This window comes from Mustela nivalis, assembly GCF_964662115.1.
Source record: "Mustela nivalis genome assembly, chromosome: 4".
Lineage (NCBI taxonomy): Eukaryota > Metazoa > Chordata > Mammalia > Carnivora > Mustelidae > Mustela > Mustela nivalis.
The window spans coordinates 106810901-106829673 of record NC_139023.1 but is presented as its reverse complement, the minus strand read 5'-3'; the positions used below and the strand labels follow the sequence as shown (position 1 = coordinate 106829673).

The window sequence follows — 18773 nt, the reverse complement described above, 5'->3', positions numbered from 1 at the left end:
TGAAAAGGTGACCTTTGAACAAAACACCTGAGTGAAGTGAAAGAGGAAACCACAGGAGATCTAGAGGGAGAGAAAACCAGGAAAAAGGAAAAGCAGTTATAAACCCCTGAGGCAAAAATGAACCCAGTTCAAGAAGGAGCAAGGAGGATGGCAAAGCTAGGTTGAAGAGCGTGAGGAGAATGCCAAACGTGTATGGCTAGGAGACACCCTATCCCTGTTTCCATAACACAGCAGCTGAAAATACTGGTAGGAATAGAGATGGTCCACAGTACCCATGAACTTGATCCTTGCCCTTGGGACTTGGCTCAATCGTGGATTACAGTGGACATGGGCACACGTATGGCCCTCGAGAAGTTCTGAAAGAATGGAGTTTTCCTGGGGGACGTGCCACAGTGTGACTCCGAGGGAGCTTCCGTGCAAGGCAAGGATTTCCCACCACTGCAGGGAGCCCTTGATTCTCCACCTCCCCTGATGCGTTTTGTGAAGTGTCCTGCGATATCACTTCTGTACAACTTTCAAACACTGGTAGATGATATGAGGGAATGAAACCACACCACAGGCTTAGCAAAAGAAACCAGTATTTCACATTAGATAAAGAAGGCTAAGAACGGAGTTCAAGATTGACTATTGAAAATGAAAAGTAGGAAAGCAATAGAGAAAAGGGGAAATAAGAAAGAGGCAAGAGGAAGGGTTGGGAAGACCTGAGTAAATTTTACACCCTGAAGTTAGTGAGTTATAGCCATATCCAGACAGCCTATGCAACAAAGAACATAGGACTGTTATAGACACGGGAAGAAAATAAAACAGGGTCTCAGTTAATTCAAGACAACCCAATTACCTTAGCCCTTGATACTGGATTAAACGATCACGTAATTGTGGCAGAAAACACACAGGTGGTGGTTTGAAGCAAAACTAAACTGGCATATTCTTAAAAGCAATATGGCAGCTCTGAGCCTGCTATAGAATTAAGGGAGAGCTAGAAGCCCTCCCATTGGAGAGCTGGCCTGCAGCTGAAAAACGTGGTCAGTTCTTTCTTTCTCTGCTGTTTCTGTGCTCTAATTTAATATGAAATGGTGATTTTTTTTTTCTTTTCTTTTTCATGAGTTGGAAGAACAGACAGTAGGAAACAGAGTAAGACTCCCTCAATCCCAAGCTCTGGTTACCCCAGTCCATGGTTTCCCTTACAAAATGTATCCTTTATTTCTCACCATCATAAATGGTGAAGGGGAGATCATGTTTCTTTAATAACACACTTAGCTAAGGAAGCTGAAACATTGTTCCTTCTGTGAAGAGAATGAGTAGAATTGCCATTGCTAGGTAACCAGGTAAAAGCAGACATCATGATATTTAAGCTTTCTGTAGAGAGAGAGAGAGAAAAAAAAAACAAAAACAGAATAAGATCAAAAAGGATCTTTAACTATATAGTCATTTTTTTAAAGTTCTCCATAGAGGAGTCTCAAGTGTTAGAAGCCTATTCTTCTAAGAAATTTAAATCTAGACACAATACTTCTCCCAAATTCTCTTTATGAGACAATTAATGGTTTGGATATGATAGTCATTCAAATAAAGGCCCAAGATTTCTTGACAAAAATTTTCCAACAAAGCACAAGATATTCCAGAATTGTTAAAACAGCTTGTATGTTTGTATCCATTTCTATGTTCAAAACCCATATGTAAGAATTCAGTGCTAGGAACCAGTACCACTGAAAAGACTATTGAAATAAGGGGCACCTGGGTGGCTGAGTCCTCAAGCATCTGCCTTTGGCTCAGGTCATGATCCCAGCATCCTGTGATAGAGCCCCGCATTGGGCTTCTACTCAAATTGTGAGTATGCTTCCCCCTCTCCTACTTACCCTGCTGTGCTCTCTCTCTCTCTGTCAAATAAATAAAATCTTTAAAAAAAGAATATTGAAATAAGTCAAAAGTAAGTTATGTGGTATTAAATATATATATATATATATATATATATATATATATATATGTATCATTTGGAAGCAAAAGTTGCAGTTTCTTTAATAACATGTATGTATATGTATATGTGTGTGTATACACACATATGTATATCCAAAGATATATTTATTTTTTTAAAGATTTTTATTTATTTATTTGACAGAGAGGTCACAAGTAGAGAGGCAGGCAGAGAGAGAGAGGGAAGGGAAAGCAGGATCCCTGCTGAGCAGAGAGCCCGATGCGGGGCTCGATCCCAGGACCCTGAGATCATGACCTGAGCCAGAGGCAGAGGTTTAACCTACTGAGCCACCCAGGCACTCCTATATATCCAAAAATATATTTATATCCAAACAATCTAATGTAAAATATATTACCAAATATTTTTATGAATACCCATCATGTTGTTGAAACCATCTTTCAACACTGCAGCAACTGGTACCACTCCAATACTGAACGTGTAGTTCGTGAAGCAGGGGGCAGTAGGGAAGGGAGGGACCCTGGGGAAAATGGAATAAGTGACAGAAAGAATAACCTCAAAGGAGAGGGTCACAGACGGGAAAGCAAAATGAGAAAAAGCGAAGGGCAGGAAGACTGAAAACGGGAAGAGGGTGATCTTAGCCAGTTTTGTTTCTTTCCTGAAAAAAACGAGGAGAGGTTAAGTAAAAGAAAAACCAGAATTTGCTAAAATGGGAACAAAATAGATACTGAAACACTGAACAAAACGCTCTAGAAAGAGAACAGGAAATCTCTGCCCAGCTGCTGCTCTTTCTGCCGAGCGTACACTCAGCCCCTCCCGGGCCAGGGCTGACATCTGTTTGCCCGCGGACCCTGTGCTCCTGTCCGTACAAGCTGTAGCAAAAAGAATTTTAAATGTTTCTGTACAATCGGTTATGTGTTATCAGGGCTGGAATTTCTCCCACGCAATCAGAGTAGCCTGGTCTCATAAGTCACTGACCAACAGAGGGGCTGGGAAAAACTTGAAGGAGAAATGGTACCAGGTACAGACCCTCTCCTTTAGGAACAGCTCCTCTGTCTCGGTGCCCTGTAAGACAGTCTCCTCAGACACTAACGGGCATGGGCGTCACCTTGGGGATCTTGTTTCAATATGGGTGCTGGTTCCAATGGGCTGGGGCAGAAACCAGGCATTGTAACAAGCTCTCAGCCATGCCAGTGCTGTTGGTCTTCAGTTCCAGGGCAGCCTGGTGATCCCTGTGTGAGTGAGTGTGTGTGTGTGTGTGTGTGTGTGTGTGTGTGAGAGAGAGAGAGAGGGGGGGGGGGAGAGAGAGAGAAAAGGGAAAGAATCCAGAAGCACATTCTTTCCGGCAAGAAGAGAGAGAAGGCGGGAAGCTGGGCAGGTTCCTTGTTCATTCATTGCTGCCCTTTGCCCAACTCCCCAGCCTTCAGAGAGACAGCTGTTTTCTGTGAGCACTTGCAGGTGGGTGGGCTTTCTCGTTGAGCCACCCCCCAGGAAGCAGTGTCCATGGTGAGTCAGCCCAGAGAAGGACCTGAAGCTCAGAGACTCTGGGCACCAGGCTGGCACCTCCAATCATTCCCTTCTCAGAGAAAACAGTGATTGTCTCTGAATCATGCCCATTTGAACGTTGCGAGTGTGTTGGAAAGCCTGGGTAATGGAGGCAGACATACTGATACGGTTCTAAAAACCAGACATCAGAATCGAGGCTAGTGGTTTGACTGATTTCTTCACCTACCGTAAAGATGATCCTGAAACAGAACCTTCCTCAGAGACCCTTGCATTTGGGAGACAGAAGGAGGGGTGCTCGTGCTCTCTTCTCCAAGGCTGAGAGAAACTGTGGTTGGCCTCGTGAAAAGAGTTGGAATGGATAGTCCCAATTCCAGCTGGTGTGACATCATCCTTATTTTCTTTGACAGAAACTGCGTGTTGTCCTCAGGGTAGCTACCTAAGTTTGCATACTTCCTGGCTGACAGAACACTCCTGCCCGTGCCTTGGGGCCAGGGTGGTGAGTGTCAGTGGGAGGAGTAACCAAGTTTCACTTCCTTGCTGGTTGGAGACTCAGCTGCAGTGGGCTCCTTTCTCAGAGGAGGAGAGAGTGAGGAGTAGTAGGACCCATCTCTCTCTCTCTGCCTCTTCCTGTAGCACCTGGCAGGGGCTTAACAGACGTGAGGAGCGCGAATGGGCAGAGCAGAATCTCTAGAAGGGAAGATGAGCACCCAGGATCCTTCAGATCTGTGGAGCAGATCAGATGGAGAAGCTGAGCTGCTCCAGGACTTGGGGTAAGAAAGCAGGTCTTCTTTTTTTGGTACTGCTTGGGTGAGCCCTGACTCCCAACTCCCACACGAAGAAACTCTCACCTTGGTTGATTTTCTTTAGCACCCTGCCATATCGGTCTTCTCTGCTTTCCGCTGCACTCATCTGAGCCCAATCGCATTTCAAAAGCGTCTAGTGTTTTCCCAAGTTGTGAAGACATCCAAGTGGAGAGAATGGGAAGAAAATCCAATGTTGGGTGTTCTTTTGACCCTAGGGTCAGAATGGAGAGGTGTGAGTTGATGTTGCTTGGTTTCCTTGATAAGGATCTGGTTTATGAATAAAAGGGCTGTTCAAATGTTTGGGGCTCTGAGCTGTTGACAGTAAGAGAGATGTCTTGCCGGTAAAATAAACAGCCCAGCCTACCGCTAGGGAAGGGACTTTTTCAAAAGAGAAAGAATGAGGAAGTGTCTGCCCTGTCCCATCTGGGTTTCTCTCTCCTGACACCGCATTTATGAGCTCTTGTATGTATATATCTGTATGCACAACTTTGAATGCTAACGAGTCAGGAAGAGGATAAAATTTATGCCTCAAGCAGGTTATAAGTTTAAGTAGTTGGAGTCATCGTAGTCCTGTCTTTAAGAAGGGACCAGATGAGACATCCCACTGGGGTCTTTAATTAAAAGAAGCAAGTATTACAGGAGAGAGGTGTAGGGGGTTTCTAGAGAAACTGGACCTTTACCCTTAAAGCATCAGAAATATCCTAAGGAGGCCGGCTTTGACACCTGTGCTTCACAAGGGACAGGACCAGAGCCTCTTTGTAAACAGCACTATCTCTGCAGCAACCCACGGGCATAGAAACTGTCATCTCCATCTTACAAAGGAAGAAAATGGCACCAAAGGGGTTGAAAAACTTGCCTACGTCACACATCAACAAATGGCAAAGCTGGGATGGCAAGCTGCAAAATCCCGTGTTCTTTACCAGAGAAAAACTGACACAGGGATGAAATATCTGCATTAAGATGGCAGAGATTGTATCTTTTTGTGTGTTATAATTGTCAACGTTCTCAGTAAAGTCGTATCTTCAGATTTTAAAATGGAAGTCTCAGAATTCAACTCTACCTTCACAACATAAATCAGATACAACAGCTAGAATTTTCTATAAAGTCAACTCCCCTTATTGGGAATTTGGAGTTTAGGATACCACTGTTCTTCCAGGCTGAAACTCCAAAGAGAAAGGGGCAAAATGCCCCTGAGCAGCCAAATGGGTGTCCCCGAGTCCAGGCACTAAAGCTAGATGTTGGGGCTCTCACTTATAGCCTTATTAAATTATTAAAGTATAAGTCTTTACATGCTTCATTATCAATATTCCCAGCCCATGATCAGCAGAAAGCTCCAAAGGAGAAGTGAAACAAAGGGGGTATTCAATTCTTGTTCTTTAATTAAGCCATCCTGAGCCCACATTCTATGCTCCAGTGACGTTGTCACCTCCTTGGATGACAAAGATGAGCTAGATGATGTCTCCTCTATCCGCCATATGCCCATAACAGGAAGTGACTATGGGTAAAACCCACAAGGAAAACAGAATTCTGCCTTCCCTCCGTGGTCAGAGAATGGACATTCAGTAGAACCCAGAAACATCCCAAAAAGGTGCATTTATGTCCACACTTCTGTATTTCAGAAGGCCTGGAAATTTACTGAATATTTGAGAATGGTTTCCATAACAACAGAGAAGCTACAATTAAATTGGAAAATCACTCTACAGTGGAGGTTCTCAACCTTAGCCATGTACTCGTATCACACAAGAAGTTTTGATTTAAAAAGTTCTTGTCCGGGGCAGCTGGGTGGCTCAGCCTGTTAAGCATCTGCCTTTGGCTCAGGTCATGATCTCAGGGTCCTGGGACCAAGGCCCACATCGAGCCTCACATCGGGCTCCTTGCTCAACAGGGAGTCTGTTTCTCCCTCTCTCTCTGCCTTTCTCCCCAGCTCGTGCTCTCCTTTGTTCTCTCTCTCTCTCTCAAGTGAATAAATAACAATTAAAAAAAAGAAATTGCTGTCCAGGCCACATGTCAGACAATGATATTAGTATCAGGGGAGTGAGTGTTTCCTTTTAACACTCCCCAAGTGATTCTAGAGAGAGACCAAGGTTGCGAGTCGCTGCATAGGGTATAAATCCATCAGAAGTGCTGAAAAAAATGAGGCTTTATTTTTCATTTATTGAGTATGTCCCTGAATCCTAAAACCATTAATAAATGTTGATATTTTATTTGTTGGTTTGGAAGCTTGCTTAACAGTTTTATTGAGGTGTACCTTGCAGATAAAACTCATTCGTTTCAAGTGTATAAATCCACAATTTTTAGCGACTTTAAAGAGTGGTTCAAACATCACAAAAAATCAATTTTAGAACATTTTCACCCCCCTAATGAGAACCTTCAGGAACATGTTTTTTTTTTTTTTTAAATTTAATTTTTTAAAATATAATAAGTATATTTTTAAATATAATGGGGTGCCAATAAACCACTTGGACAGGCGGCGATTTCTAGAGTCTGCCTATTTTTCTGGTATAAATACTTCTACCGTGGGCAATTTCAAGCTGCTAACAGTTTAACAACCTAACTGTATAATTCCTGAAAATTTAATAATGGACTTGAGTGAGTACTTGCCCCTTCAGGAAATTGCTGATAGACCTTTTGCCAGTGATAATATCTGAGAAAACCTGAAAAGGACCAGTTGCCCCTGGCAGAATTATGAATATAAATGAAACTTTTTCTTTGAAACTTTAAGTCACTGGTTAGGTATGATCTGTACCAAAACTTCAACCAAATTCAGTTTTTAAAAAGTGCCATAAAAACAAAATGATTTCATGTAATTGATAAATAATAGGTGGCTGGTTTTAAAGATTTAATTTTTAAATTATTTTAAATATATTACTTGAATTGTTAGGTGAATTCTTATGTCGTATTTGGGGTAGATATAAACAGATGATGTGTTGGTTAGAGTGATATCATACATCCTCATTCTTGGGTCCCTATTTTTATTCAGGCTCTGGAATATGTGAGTTTTGAAAATTAAACCCTGAGCTTCAGCAAATTAATCTGTCACTTGCCTTTCTAGGACACACATGGCTTACTCAATGCATCGATTTATTCTTTTCTAAAGTACCTAAATCAGGCAGTTCAGATGCATTTCTGAGTCTCATTTATAAAGCATCAATCTAAAAACACTTATTTTCTGGGGCACCTGGGTGGCTCAGTCGGCTCAGCATCTGCCTGTGCCTCAAGCCATGATCCCAGGGTCTGGGGATCCAGCCCCGCCCTGGACTCCCTGCCTCTCTCTCCCCCTCTGCCCTTATGCATCCTGGTGCTCTGTGCTTGTGTGTGTGCTCTCTCTCTCAAATAAATAAAATCTTTTAAAAAATCTTTTAAAATAAAAACATTTATGTTCTTTAATCCTAAATATATTAATGTGTCCAAAGCAAAGGAGAAATAACCCCATCTGTGGTTGTCGCTCAGCTTTACTTACGCTTCGGCGGGATGGGACTGGGGGAGGAGGTGGGCTGTGGGGAGGTCAGGAGGGGCAAAGGGTGCTGAGAATGGTCCATGATAAGGAAGAGGTGGGCTGGGAACAGTGAGGCTGTTTGTTGCTTTCAAAATGGAGCAATGGGGAAATGAAACAAATAGTGAATGCTAGAGAGGTGACCTCAATAAATAGCTAGTTCTAAAATTGCTAGTTAGTTAATAATTTAAAGTTTCAGACAGTCTTTGATTATTATAACAAAGTTCACTACAAGACAATGTAATCAATCAATCAGTAAGTCAGTAAGCAAGTCTCTAATTTCTCTACCCCCTTACATATAAGAGAAGGTTAGACTAGTTGAGGAGTCAGCAAACTTTTTTTTTTTTTTTTTTAAAGAAAAACAAAACAGATAATAAATTTTCCAGGCTTTGCAGGCTTTGTGATTTCGGCCCCAGGTACTCACATCTGCCACTTGACATGCAAAAACAGCCATAGATAACACAGAGACAAATGACCGTGACGGTGCTCAGACAAAACGTTATTTGTGGACACTGAAATTTGAATTTCATATTATCTTCATGAGTCACAAAATATTCTTCTATTTTTTTTTTCCTCCCACCATTTAAAAATGTAAGACCGTTCCTGTCTCTGAGTCTATACAAACTTGTACCCTGGCAGGAAATACAAAAACCTGTACCCTGGTGGGATTTGGCCCTCAGGTGGTGGTTTGCTGACTCAGGGAACAGATGATCATAACGAAAATGAGTCCTCATCAGGAGCCAGACATTTTGCATACACCAGCTGTGGTCTTCAGAAGGTACTAGCATTCCAACTTTATGTACAAGGAGACTTACTCGCAACAAAAATCACATTGCCTGAAGTCCCAGAAATTCTTGTGATAATTCATTATTTACTGACCACGTACTATGTGCCAACACCATGCCATTTCTGCCCATTATGTCACTTAGCTTTCCCAGTAATACCTTCAATGTGGTATGATTATACCCATTTCATAGAGACCGAGAGGGGGTTCAGACAAGTTCGGTGAACTGTGCAGGTCACAGAACCCACAGTGGTGCAGCTGAGGAACACGTCTCCTACAAGCCTACCCCAAAGCGATGCTCTTTCCACTGTTCAAAGAAGCTCTGTGTTCTAATAATGGCAACAGAGAATTATTGGATGTCACTATGTGCCAGGCACTGTTTTAAGCCTTTTATATGTATGATTTATTAAATTTACACATCCCTGTGGGATAAATACTATACCATCTCCATTTACAAACCAGAAAAGTGAAGGATAGAGTTTTAGCACATGTCCAAGGTTACATGCTCAAAAACCTTTAAATCCAGGAGTTTGGCTCTGAGGCCCACATGCATACCCACTGATGCAACTTGCTACTTTTCACCACACTTGTCTCCTCTTATTTATATTAGCACTATTTGTTGATACTAGTAAGAACTGAGAGACAAAAAGAAAGTTCTGTGATTACTACAGCCAACAAATGTTATTACCAAAGACCTTAGTCTTTTGTTTTCTTCACATAATATGCATGCTCATGCCTACAAAGCCAGACCAATACCCTAATTAATCAAAACTTTATTGGATTTCTTTTTTAAAGATTTTATTTATTTATTTGAGTGAAGAGAGAGAGCATGAGCAGGAAGGAGTGGGAAAAGCAGTGGGTGTTGGTCCCAGGACCCCGGGACCATGACCTGAGCCAAAGGCAGACACCTGACTGACTGAGCCACCCAGGTGCCCCCCAAAACACTTCATTGGATTTTTTTGTAGATTCCATTTTTCAGAGCTAGACAAACAGAATAGGCTAAGAAAAGTGTAGTAAGGTCAAAGTTTTGCTATTTGGTTTTTTTTTTTTTGGTAGCAAGAAAGGAGGAGTGAGTAGGGAGGAGCAGAGAGGGAAGGTGAGGGAGAACCCATCAGGCCCAGCATGGAGCCTGGTGTGGGACTCGATCTCACAACCCTGAGATCATGAACTGAACCAAAATCAAGAGTCAGAAGCTCAAGCCACCCAGGTGCTGCTGAAGTCAAAGTTTTAAAGGAATCTGTTTACAGAGCTTTGATACCAAGTAGAGTAATAAAACTTGTTCCTTTTCTGTGCACAACTCTGTAATCTTGGATTCTGAAAATAGAAGGTGATTCTCCTGTAGCTGTATGAGAATATGTGTCTGGTTTACAGTTTAATCTCTCCTTGACTCAAATGAATTTCCTCTTGGGTTGTTGTGTTTTCTGTTCCTCTATGAGTGACGGTGACTTCCTCCTACTTACATGTGGAAATCTGTCCACAAACGTTCTTCACGTCGAGTGGGGTCACTTTGTTTCACCCATTAACTCTTCTTATCCATTCATAGATCCAGCCGTTAAATGATGACACGGCAGTGTGGGGGGTCACTAAAATGAAGAAGAAACGCCTGTCCCCTCAAAGAGTTTACAGGGCAGAGGACAGAGAAAGCACACACATGTAGTTAGAATGCAGGGTGGAGAGGCTGAAGGCCGTGAGTGTATCTAGGCGAAGCGCACGGTGTATGGCAGGAAGGAAGGCACCACTGGTCGTGGACAATAGGGCTTTGGAACTGGTAGGTATTTGTCAGTTGACATCAGAAAAGATGACATTTGCTGAAGAGAAAATGATGTGAATGAAGGAGTGGACATGGCAAAACATGGGAATATTCAGAAAATCAGAAGCCCACATGACCCAGAGCCTCTCATCCCAGGGACCAGCAGGTGGGGAATGTGTTCATTCAGTGGGTTCTGGGCTCTATAGTCTCCGAGTCTCCGCCCAGAACCTCACTGTCTGAGAAATGTCCACCTGCTTTTCCTCTTCTAGTTTCTAGTGTCATAGCCACAGCCTTGGCCTTTAAAAGAGGGGAATGAAGCCTGCGTTCATTTCTTGTTCCTCCCAGCTCCCCTGGAGAATAAATTCCTATTCTGAGCCCACAGGCTTCTGGTTCCTACACCCTGGTACGGAACTGTCTAGAACCAGCACATTCCACCTGGTGGGCTCTTCACTGTGTGGCTCCCTCAACTCCAGAGTCTCTGTGGATCCTACATTCTCCCTGACCACCTGCCCATGAAAGCCTGCCCACATTTACTGTTTTCAGACTTTTTTGTTTAAAAATATTGATAACTTCAGGGGCACCTGGGTGGCTCAGTTGGTTAAGCATCAGACTCTTGATATCAGCTCAGGTCATGATCTCAGGGTCTTGGGATTGAGCCCCGGGTCAGGCTCTGCACTCAGCAAGGAGTCTGCTTGTCCCTTTTCCTCTGCCCTGCCGCCCCCCACAACCCCACATTCTCTCTCTCTCTCAGATAAATAAACAAAACCTTGTAAAAAATATTTATGACTTTTAAAAGTGTAAGAGCAGTAAGTTAATTTGTTTTAATAAAAGTATGGTTAGGCAAGAGAATGTCACTTTTTAGAGACACATGCTGAACTACTTAAAGCGTCATGATATCTATAATTAACTTTTAAGATGTTCCTCCAAAAATATATGAAGAATATATGGCAAAAGTTTGAAAATTATTCTACCTAAAACATGGGTATTATTTAAATATGTGTATTACTTTTTCTATTACTTATGCTATTTTTCTACTTCCTGAAGTTATTCACAGTAATCAGCTAAAAATAATAACTATATGTATTAATTATTGAAAATTTGGGAAATAAAAGCACCCAAAAAGTCAGCCAGGTACAACCACCCAGAATGACATATTGTTCAACTTATCTCCAATATTTTTAAAAATATTTTTCTGGGGGTACCTGGGTGGCTCAGTGGGTTAAACCTCTGACTTTGGCTCAGGTCATGATCTTGGAGTCCTGGGATGGAGCCCTGCGTAGGGCTCTCTGCTCAGCGGGGAGTCTGCTTCCCCCTCTCTCTCTGCCTGCCTCTCTGCCTACTTGTGATCTCTCTGTCAAATAAATAAATAAAATCTTTAAAATATATATATTTTTCTGTAAATACACAGACACACGCAGATTGAACTATGGCCATAGCACATATATAACTTTTCTTTTGCTTTGTAGTAGGATATTTTTCCATCATCTATGTTTTAGTCTGTGTCAAAGCCTGTTCAGGGTCTGGCTTTTCCTCAGGTCAGCCTGTTTCCCTCTATTTGGATATTTAGGTTGGTCCAAATTCCAGAAGGCTTTATATAGATTAGGAGTTTGGACTTTGGTCAAACTCCCTTTGACAACATGGACTTACTGAATGCTTATAGGAATGTGGAATTAAATGGCCATCATGTTTTGTTTTGAGATTAATCTGGTAGATGAATCTGGTAGTTGAGCACAATAAGTAACAATGGGACCAGAGCCAAGAAAGCTAATTAGTCAGGGACTTTACAGATTGGGGAATAAGGAACTAGAGTGACGACCCGGGAGAGCAAGAAAGGAACAGAGGTGGAAACCAGTCATTCCACTTCGGGAAGCACAATAAGCGGTTCACATCCAAATAAGAATGAGTTCTGCTTTCATATGGTTCTTCAAAATAACATCAAAGGAATTTTAAAAATCTTAATGCCATCAGCGTCTTTTAATTCATTCTTTGTTTACTTTACCACGGTACACTTCTAAAGTTGTCTGGGGTTCATCTTACGGCTTGTAGGGTTCTGACTCACTGCCAGTACAGTCTACGTTTTGGGTTTGATTCTCCAGATAATAAGAATCATTTTGCAAATGTCAATCCTAAAGCACCAAGAGGTTTGTCCCCGGGCTCCGTGCTGAGCACAGTCAACTCCTTTCCATGGCGAGCATCTTAGGAGCAAGACTGTAGCTTCTTCATCTCTGACTGTCCCACTCCAGACCACCACTCGGCAAAGAGCAGATGTTTCTGAAGGTTTGAATTGCCCCAAGTTGAGTCAAAGGCAAGACCAGAATTTAAGGTTCTTGACTTCAGCCCTCTACCCCACCAACTCGGACGATGTGTTTGTAAGTATTACCCTCAGACTCACTCTGTCCCCTTACACCCAAAAGTTTTTTCTGGTGAGACATTGCTGAGACGCCTCATCTGAACCATGCAACCTAGAAGAGAGAACTCAGAAAACAAGGATCTGTCTGTATATTTTTCATCCCCTAAAGTCTGGGACTCTTTCCCATAGCTGTAGCTTGCTGAAGGTGGACCTCTCTGTCTCTGGTAGCAGACCGCAATGGCAGCCGGCCCGCAGCAAGGACATGACCTGGAAGCAGCATTTTATGCGGTACAGATGACCCGAGTAATGAGAACGAATGTGGAGACCAGCGCGGTTCCACTTGGGTATGAGCCCTCCCGAGAAAACCTCTGGTGTGGGTCTCGGCCCAGCTGTTCCAGGCCTCTGCAAGTGCTTATCCATGAAATAGTTTCACCAGTTCATCTCTGAGCTTTGGCTCTTTGTCCAAATCCAACAGTCACTAAGCTCCAACCCCTAGGGGACCAATAATACTCTTGTAGTCTTGCGACCATTCCTGCCCCGTGGTGGCTGACCTGGGGACCGTATGCAAGGATCTGTGCTGGAATGAGATGCAGGTTGTTCCCCTGCCCCCCAGGCCATGGCACGGCCCCTCTGGTCTCCGCAAGTCCTTGTCTTCCCTGGTGTGTCGACCCATCTACCAGCCAGGCTCTGCGGGTCTCTATGTGTCTGTGTCCTCCTCTCTCTTTGGTTTCTCTGCCTCAGTCTCCTGAATACTCTGGGTCCCTCTGTTCCATGGGCCCTCTGCAACTGCCCCATGTGCTTCTGCTATCTGTGTGAGCCACTGTGCTTCTCTAGCTGGCTCAGAGTTTTTCTGTGTCTCTGTCCACGGCTCTTCTCTTTTGTGTCTCTGACTCTCTGTGCCAGTCTGTGTCTCTGAATATCCGAGTCTCTGCCTCTGTCTCTGTGTGTCCTCCCTCTCTCAGAATCGCTGGCCTCATTCCTCGGACTCCTTCAGGAACAGGTTTGCCCTGACCTCTGACCCCCACAGGATTCTCTGCTTCCTTTCCGCCCTGTTTGCCTTTCGCTGAGCCTTGACTCCCACCCAGAGAAAAACCGACGAACCTTGGGGCCCACCCTCAGTTCCTCGTTTGACCAGCTAGCCAGCACCCTGCCCCTGTCGTCACTCAAGTATGTTTCCCAATTTCCCAGGGCAGCTGGCCTCACCGTTTAGGTCTGCGATTAGCACATGGAAATGTGGGCATTCAGAATGGCAATATGAAGAGCCACGGACTAGCAGGTTCCATGACAGAAACCTCCTTACTGGAAGGACTGTGGGGAGCTGATCTAACCTCAGCATCACACTTAACACCTCTCTTAGGCCTCATTCAAATGTTTAAAAACTTTGCAAAGCCTGTTTGGCTCTCTCCACTGGGACAGAGCCAGTGGAACAATACGCTCACCGTTGTGAATAGGGGGCTTCATGTATTTATATGGACAGCACTGTCTTATCCTAGACGTTGTCGTGACCTTAGTATAACATAAATTGCGGCACTGATAGCTCTTGAGTTGGCAAGATTTTTCCTTATCTGTAACCCACAATTTCTGATAACATAGAGGGCCAAGAGCTTTACTTTTCACAAAACAGCACAGTATTTAGCACCAACCATATGACCAGACGAGCATGAGGGAAATCCGCAGCCAAGCAGTCCTGCTGAACGACTCAAGTGCTAAGGAGAGGTGAACCCAGGTTAAAAGTTGGAGGCTTGGAGTTGCACCGCCCTATGGTTTCATCCTGTGTTCTATCCCCATTGTGTTTGGAGGGATTCTGAGGCCCAAGTACATAAACTTAGCAAGAAAGAAAATGGATCAGTTGGTGCCATTTTCCAAGGCCTTTATTTTTTTAATTTTTTACTTTTTATTTATTTATTTATTTTAAGATTTTATTTATTTGACAGACAGATCACAAGCAGGCAGATGGAGAGGAGGAAGCAGGCTCCCTGCAGAGCAGAGAGCCTGATGCGAGGCTTGATCCCAGGATTCTGGGATCATGACCTGAGCCGAAGGCAGAGGCTTTAACCCACTGAACCACCCAGGCGTCCTTTGTTTTTATTTTTTTATTTTTTATTTTTATTTTAAATTTATTTATTTACTTATTTTTTAAAAATAAACATATAATGTATTTTTATCCCCAGGGGTACAGGTCTGTGAATCACCAGGTTTACACACTTCATAGCACTCACCATAGCACATACCCTCCCCAATGTCCATAACCCCACCCCCCTCTCCCAACCCCCTCCCCCCAGCAACCCTCAGTTTGTTTTGTGAGATTAAGAGTCACTTACGGTTTGTCTCCCTCCCAATCCCATATTTTTATTTTTAATTAACACAAAATGTATTATTTGTCCCAGGGTACAGGTCTGTGAATCATCAGTCTGACACAGTTCACAACAATTACCATAGCACATACTCTCCTCAATATCCATGACTCAGTCACCCTATCCCAGCCCCTCCCCCAGCAACCCTCAGTTTGTTTCCTAAGAGTCTCATATGGTTTGTCTCCCTTCCTAGTCCCATCTTGTTTCATTTTTCCCCTTCCCCCACGACACTCCACCCTGCCTCTCAAATTCCACATATAAGTGAGATCATAGGATAATTGCCTTTCTCTAATTAACTTATTTCGCTTAGCATAATACCCTCTAGTTCCATCCACGTAGATGCAAATGGCAAGATTTCAGGGGTTTTTGATGACTGCATAGTTTTCCATTGTGTGTGTGTGTGTGTGTGTGTGTGTGTGTGTGTGTGTATACACCAAATCTTCTTTATTCATTCATCTGTTGATGGACATCTAGGCTATCCATGACCTTTAAAAAGGGGTATGGCATCCTCTGTTACACATTTGCTGTCTTTGGTCTAGAGGGTACAGAGAGTGTGTCCGTGTCATTCAAAAGTGAGGATAAGCTTGAAAATGAAGAAAAAAAGAAAATTCTGTAAAGAGGGTTTTTATTGGCTGTTCAACTCCAAGGACTTTTAGCTGCTGTCACACAATCAGGAGTCTCTATTCTTGCTTTAGGTTGCATTATATGCTTTCTCTTATAACTCTGATGGGACCGAATGTAGGTTCTGTGTCACTTTTCTTTGCCAGGAAGGGGAAGAACAAGTCATTCATTATATGAATAATCTGTCGATATGGGTTACTAAGAAATTTTCTCACCAAGGAATATATAATCTAAATGGGTGTGTGGCTCATGTTTTAACATGTAAGACCACTCCTGTGCCCACTTGTTCTTCCAGAGTTCTTTTGTGTTACTCCTCAATTTAAAGCCTCTGTTTCAACTAGGCATTCTGTTTCCTATATATGTCAGGCATGTGTTAACCACAGTGCCTTTGCTTATGTCATTTCTGTCATTGAAATGCTCTTTTCTTTCGCTACTTAATGAAGCCTATATTTATTCTTGAATTTCCAGTTCATTATCATCGTCCTCCATGAAGCTTTCCCTGATATGTCAGACCCTGTGAGCTTCCCCTCCTATACCATTTACTATCTGTATCCACTATGATTGCAGCTATTTGGGAAATTTCTGCCTATTTTAGCTTGCAAATCCTTCTCTTTTCCTCTCCGTTGGTACTTTAAAGCCACTTAGTACTTTCTTTACCCTCTGTGTACTCTTCTTTAGATGAGACACATGTGAACTCAAGCTATCAAACCTACTGAAACAAATTAAAGCTTTTAGGACCAAGAGTCCTTGAGCTCTGTACTTTTCAAACTCTAAACTGCATTAACAATCATATGGGACTCTTGATGAATATAAATTATAGCTCAACAAGTGTAGGGGTCTGAGAATGTCCATTTCTATCAAGGTTGCCAGGCACTGAGTAGTAAGGCCTTGCATTGCTTTTCAAACACCAGGTGCAACTCATTCGTGTCCATAAAGTCAGTTTAGTGGGTCACAATCAATGTTTGTCAAAAATAAGTGAAGAAAAGAAAATAGTAAATAGTAAGTATCCTATGGAAGAGCAGTGTTGTTTTTTATAATACTCTGGTGTGTGTGTGTGTGTGTGTGTGTGTGTGTGTGTGTGTGTGTGGTGTGTGGAGAGAGAGAGAGAGAGATACAAATGCATTTTATACTGTGGGCTGATTCAAGAAGTTTGAAAGCCTCTCCTTTAAAGGATAGAGCAAAATGAAATATCAGTTTATATCAGTGGATTAAGTTAAGACAATAAAACCCAATAGGGTAAAAACTGTGAAGGCTTCAAAATGCCAGGGCAATTTCCCAGAAGGTTCTAGCACCAAGGGGCCACTGCCCTGGAAAGGGAGAAGGGGCTTACTTGAGGACCAGCCTGCTGGATCTAACTGGGCTGCCTTTCTCTGTGGTTGAGCTCACTTCCTGTACCTAACTGGGAGGCAATGATGAAAATTCTTTAGTGGGTGGGTGTTTCCTAATTTGTTACTATATCATGGAAGGGATAAATACCACTGTTTCCTTCAAGGTCAGCTGTTGGTTTTGGTAATCTCATACCCAGTGCAAATATTCTTTTTAAGCTTGATGAGTCTCTGCTCTGTTACCTCCATTAGCCTTGAGACATATTTATAGCAATGTGTGTGGGCCTTGGGGAAAAAAGAAGAATACAACATTGCTTGAATGTATGTTATAAATAGTAGTTTCTTGCTCATTTCTACTTCTTCAGAAAAAATGAGACCGAAAGAATTTTTTTTTAATTTTTTGTTTCAGGAAGATGAACCTTATTCCACACTATTCCGATATCTAGCACAATGCCTACCATATTTTATCTAGCATAAGATACAAGATTTGCTAAATATAAAACATAAGTAGCATGTTCTCCTCTGCAAAAGTTAAAGAATCATTAAAAAAAAAAAAAAAAAAATGTTTGCTAAAGGGTGCCTGGGTGTCTCAGTCAGTTAAGTATCTGTCTGCTGCTTCAATTATGATCCCAGGGTCCTGGGATCCAGGCCCAGCCCCACCAGTGTCAGGCTCTCTGCTCAGCGGGGAGTCTGCTTCTCTCTCTCCCTCAGCCCCTTCCCCTGCTTGCACGCTCTCCATCTCTATCTCAAACAAAGAAATAAAATCTAAAATAATAATAATAATAAGTTTGTAAAAGAAGACAGTATTCCAATACATGAAAACAAAAGAGTTTTCTTACCATAGCACTATTATTAGTTACCTTGACTGCTGAGAAAACTAAAATTGTTATTTGTGTGGGGTCACACAGCTAACAAGTAGGAAGTTGGAGCAAACAGACAAGCTAAGGAGGTGACCGGAGGCAAAGGCAAGGTCCCTCCTCAGCAGAACTCTCCCTGTCGTGACGTGCTACATGGACATTTGTGATAGAAGCTCTCTGCTTCTTCACATTTCTTTTCAGTTGGCATTTCCCAGTTGTAAAAAGGTTTCTTACTGCCCTTAATTCTAAAAACATTGGTCTCCTGATGCAGTTGGGGAAGACGTGACAGAACCACAGAGGAAAATGACTTACTTGGGAGTTTTAATCAACCAGTGTAAATCCCCAGCATGATGCAATTGTCAAGAAACTAACACAATCCTGGGGTTGCCTTAATACAGACCCAGCAGAAGAACAAGAGGGATTCTTTGAGGCTTAGTTTTCCAAGTCAGAGCTTACCTTTAACATAGATTTTAAAAATTTAGAAGGTTTCAGAGGTGATAATGTCCCTTGGTGCCCGTCATGAAAAGAGAAGTTGAAGGTGATGGAAAGAGAAAAGAGTACAATCCAAATGCTTCAACTGTTTGCTTAAGTATCATGTATAGAACTCTAAGAAGTAGCTCTGGGACCATCTATGGAAAGCTAGACAGCAGGAAACAGCAATTCAATATAGTCAAGAGTTTTCTGGCCATCAACCATGGCAATATGGAAAGATCTTGCCTATAGAGTAGTGAGTTCCCGTCACTGATGATATGTAGCAAAGATTGGATGTGAGTCTTGTTAGGGTTGAGGCTTTATTCACCCACCGTACAAAAGAATTCTTAAAAAGAACTATAGGGACGCCTGGGTGGCTCAGTCGGTTAAGCGGCTGCCTTTGGCTCAGGTCATGATCCCGGGGTCCTGGGATTGAGTCCCGCATAGGTCTCCTTTCTCAGCAGGGAGCCTGCTTCTCTCTCTTTGCCTCTGCCTGCCTCTCTGCCTACTTGTGATCTCTATCAAATAAATA

The 18773-nt window shown here is 42.7% G+C and overlaps 1 protein-coding gene and 1 long non-coding RNA gene across 2 annotated transcripts in view; one reads left to right on the top strand and one right to left on the bottom strand.

Annotated features, from left to right (window-relative positions):
- Nucleotides 1-1175: 1175 nt before the first annotated feature.
- Nucleotides 1176-3938, bottom strand: LOC309863844. The gene is made up of 2 exons (XR_014311290.1): nt 3660-3938; nt 1176-1356 (listed from the first exon to the last, which is right to left on the bottom strand). It is a non-coding gene; the product is annotated as an uncharacterized lncRNA (long non-coding RNA).
- DAPP1 (dual adaptor of phosphotyrosine and 3-phosphoinositides 1) overlaps nt 3853-18773 on the top strand; it is a 49406-nt gene continuing 34485 nt past the window's right edge. The window contains exon 1 of the mRNA XM_082729075.1: nt 3853-4203. Within this exon, the coding sequence (XP_082585201.1) occupies nt 4103-4203 (101 nt within the window). The 5' untranslated portion in view covers nt 3853-4102. The remainder of the gene's footprint in view (nt 4204-18773) is intronic.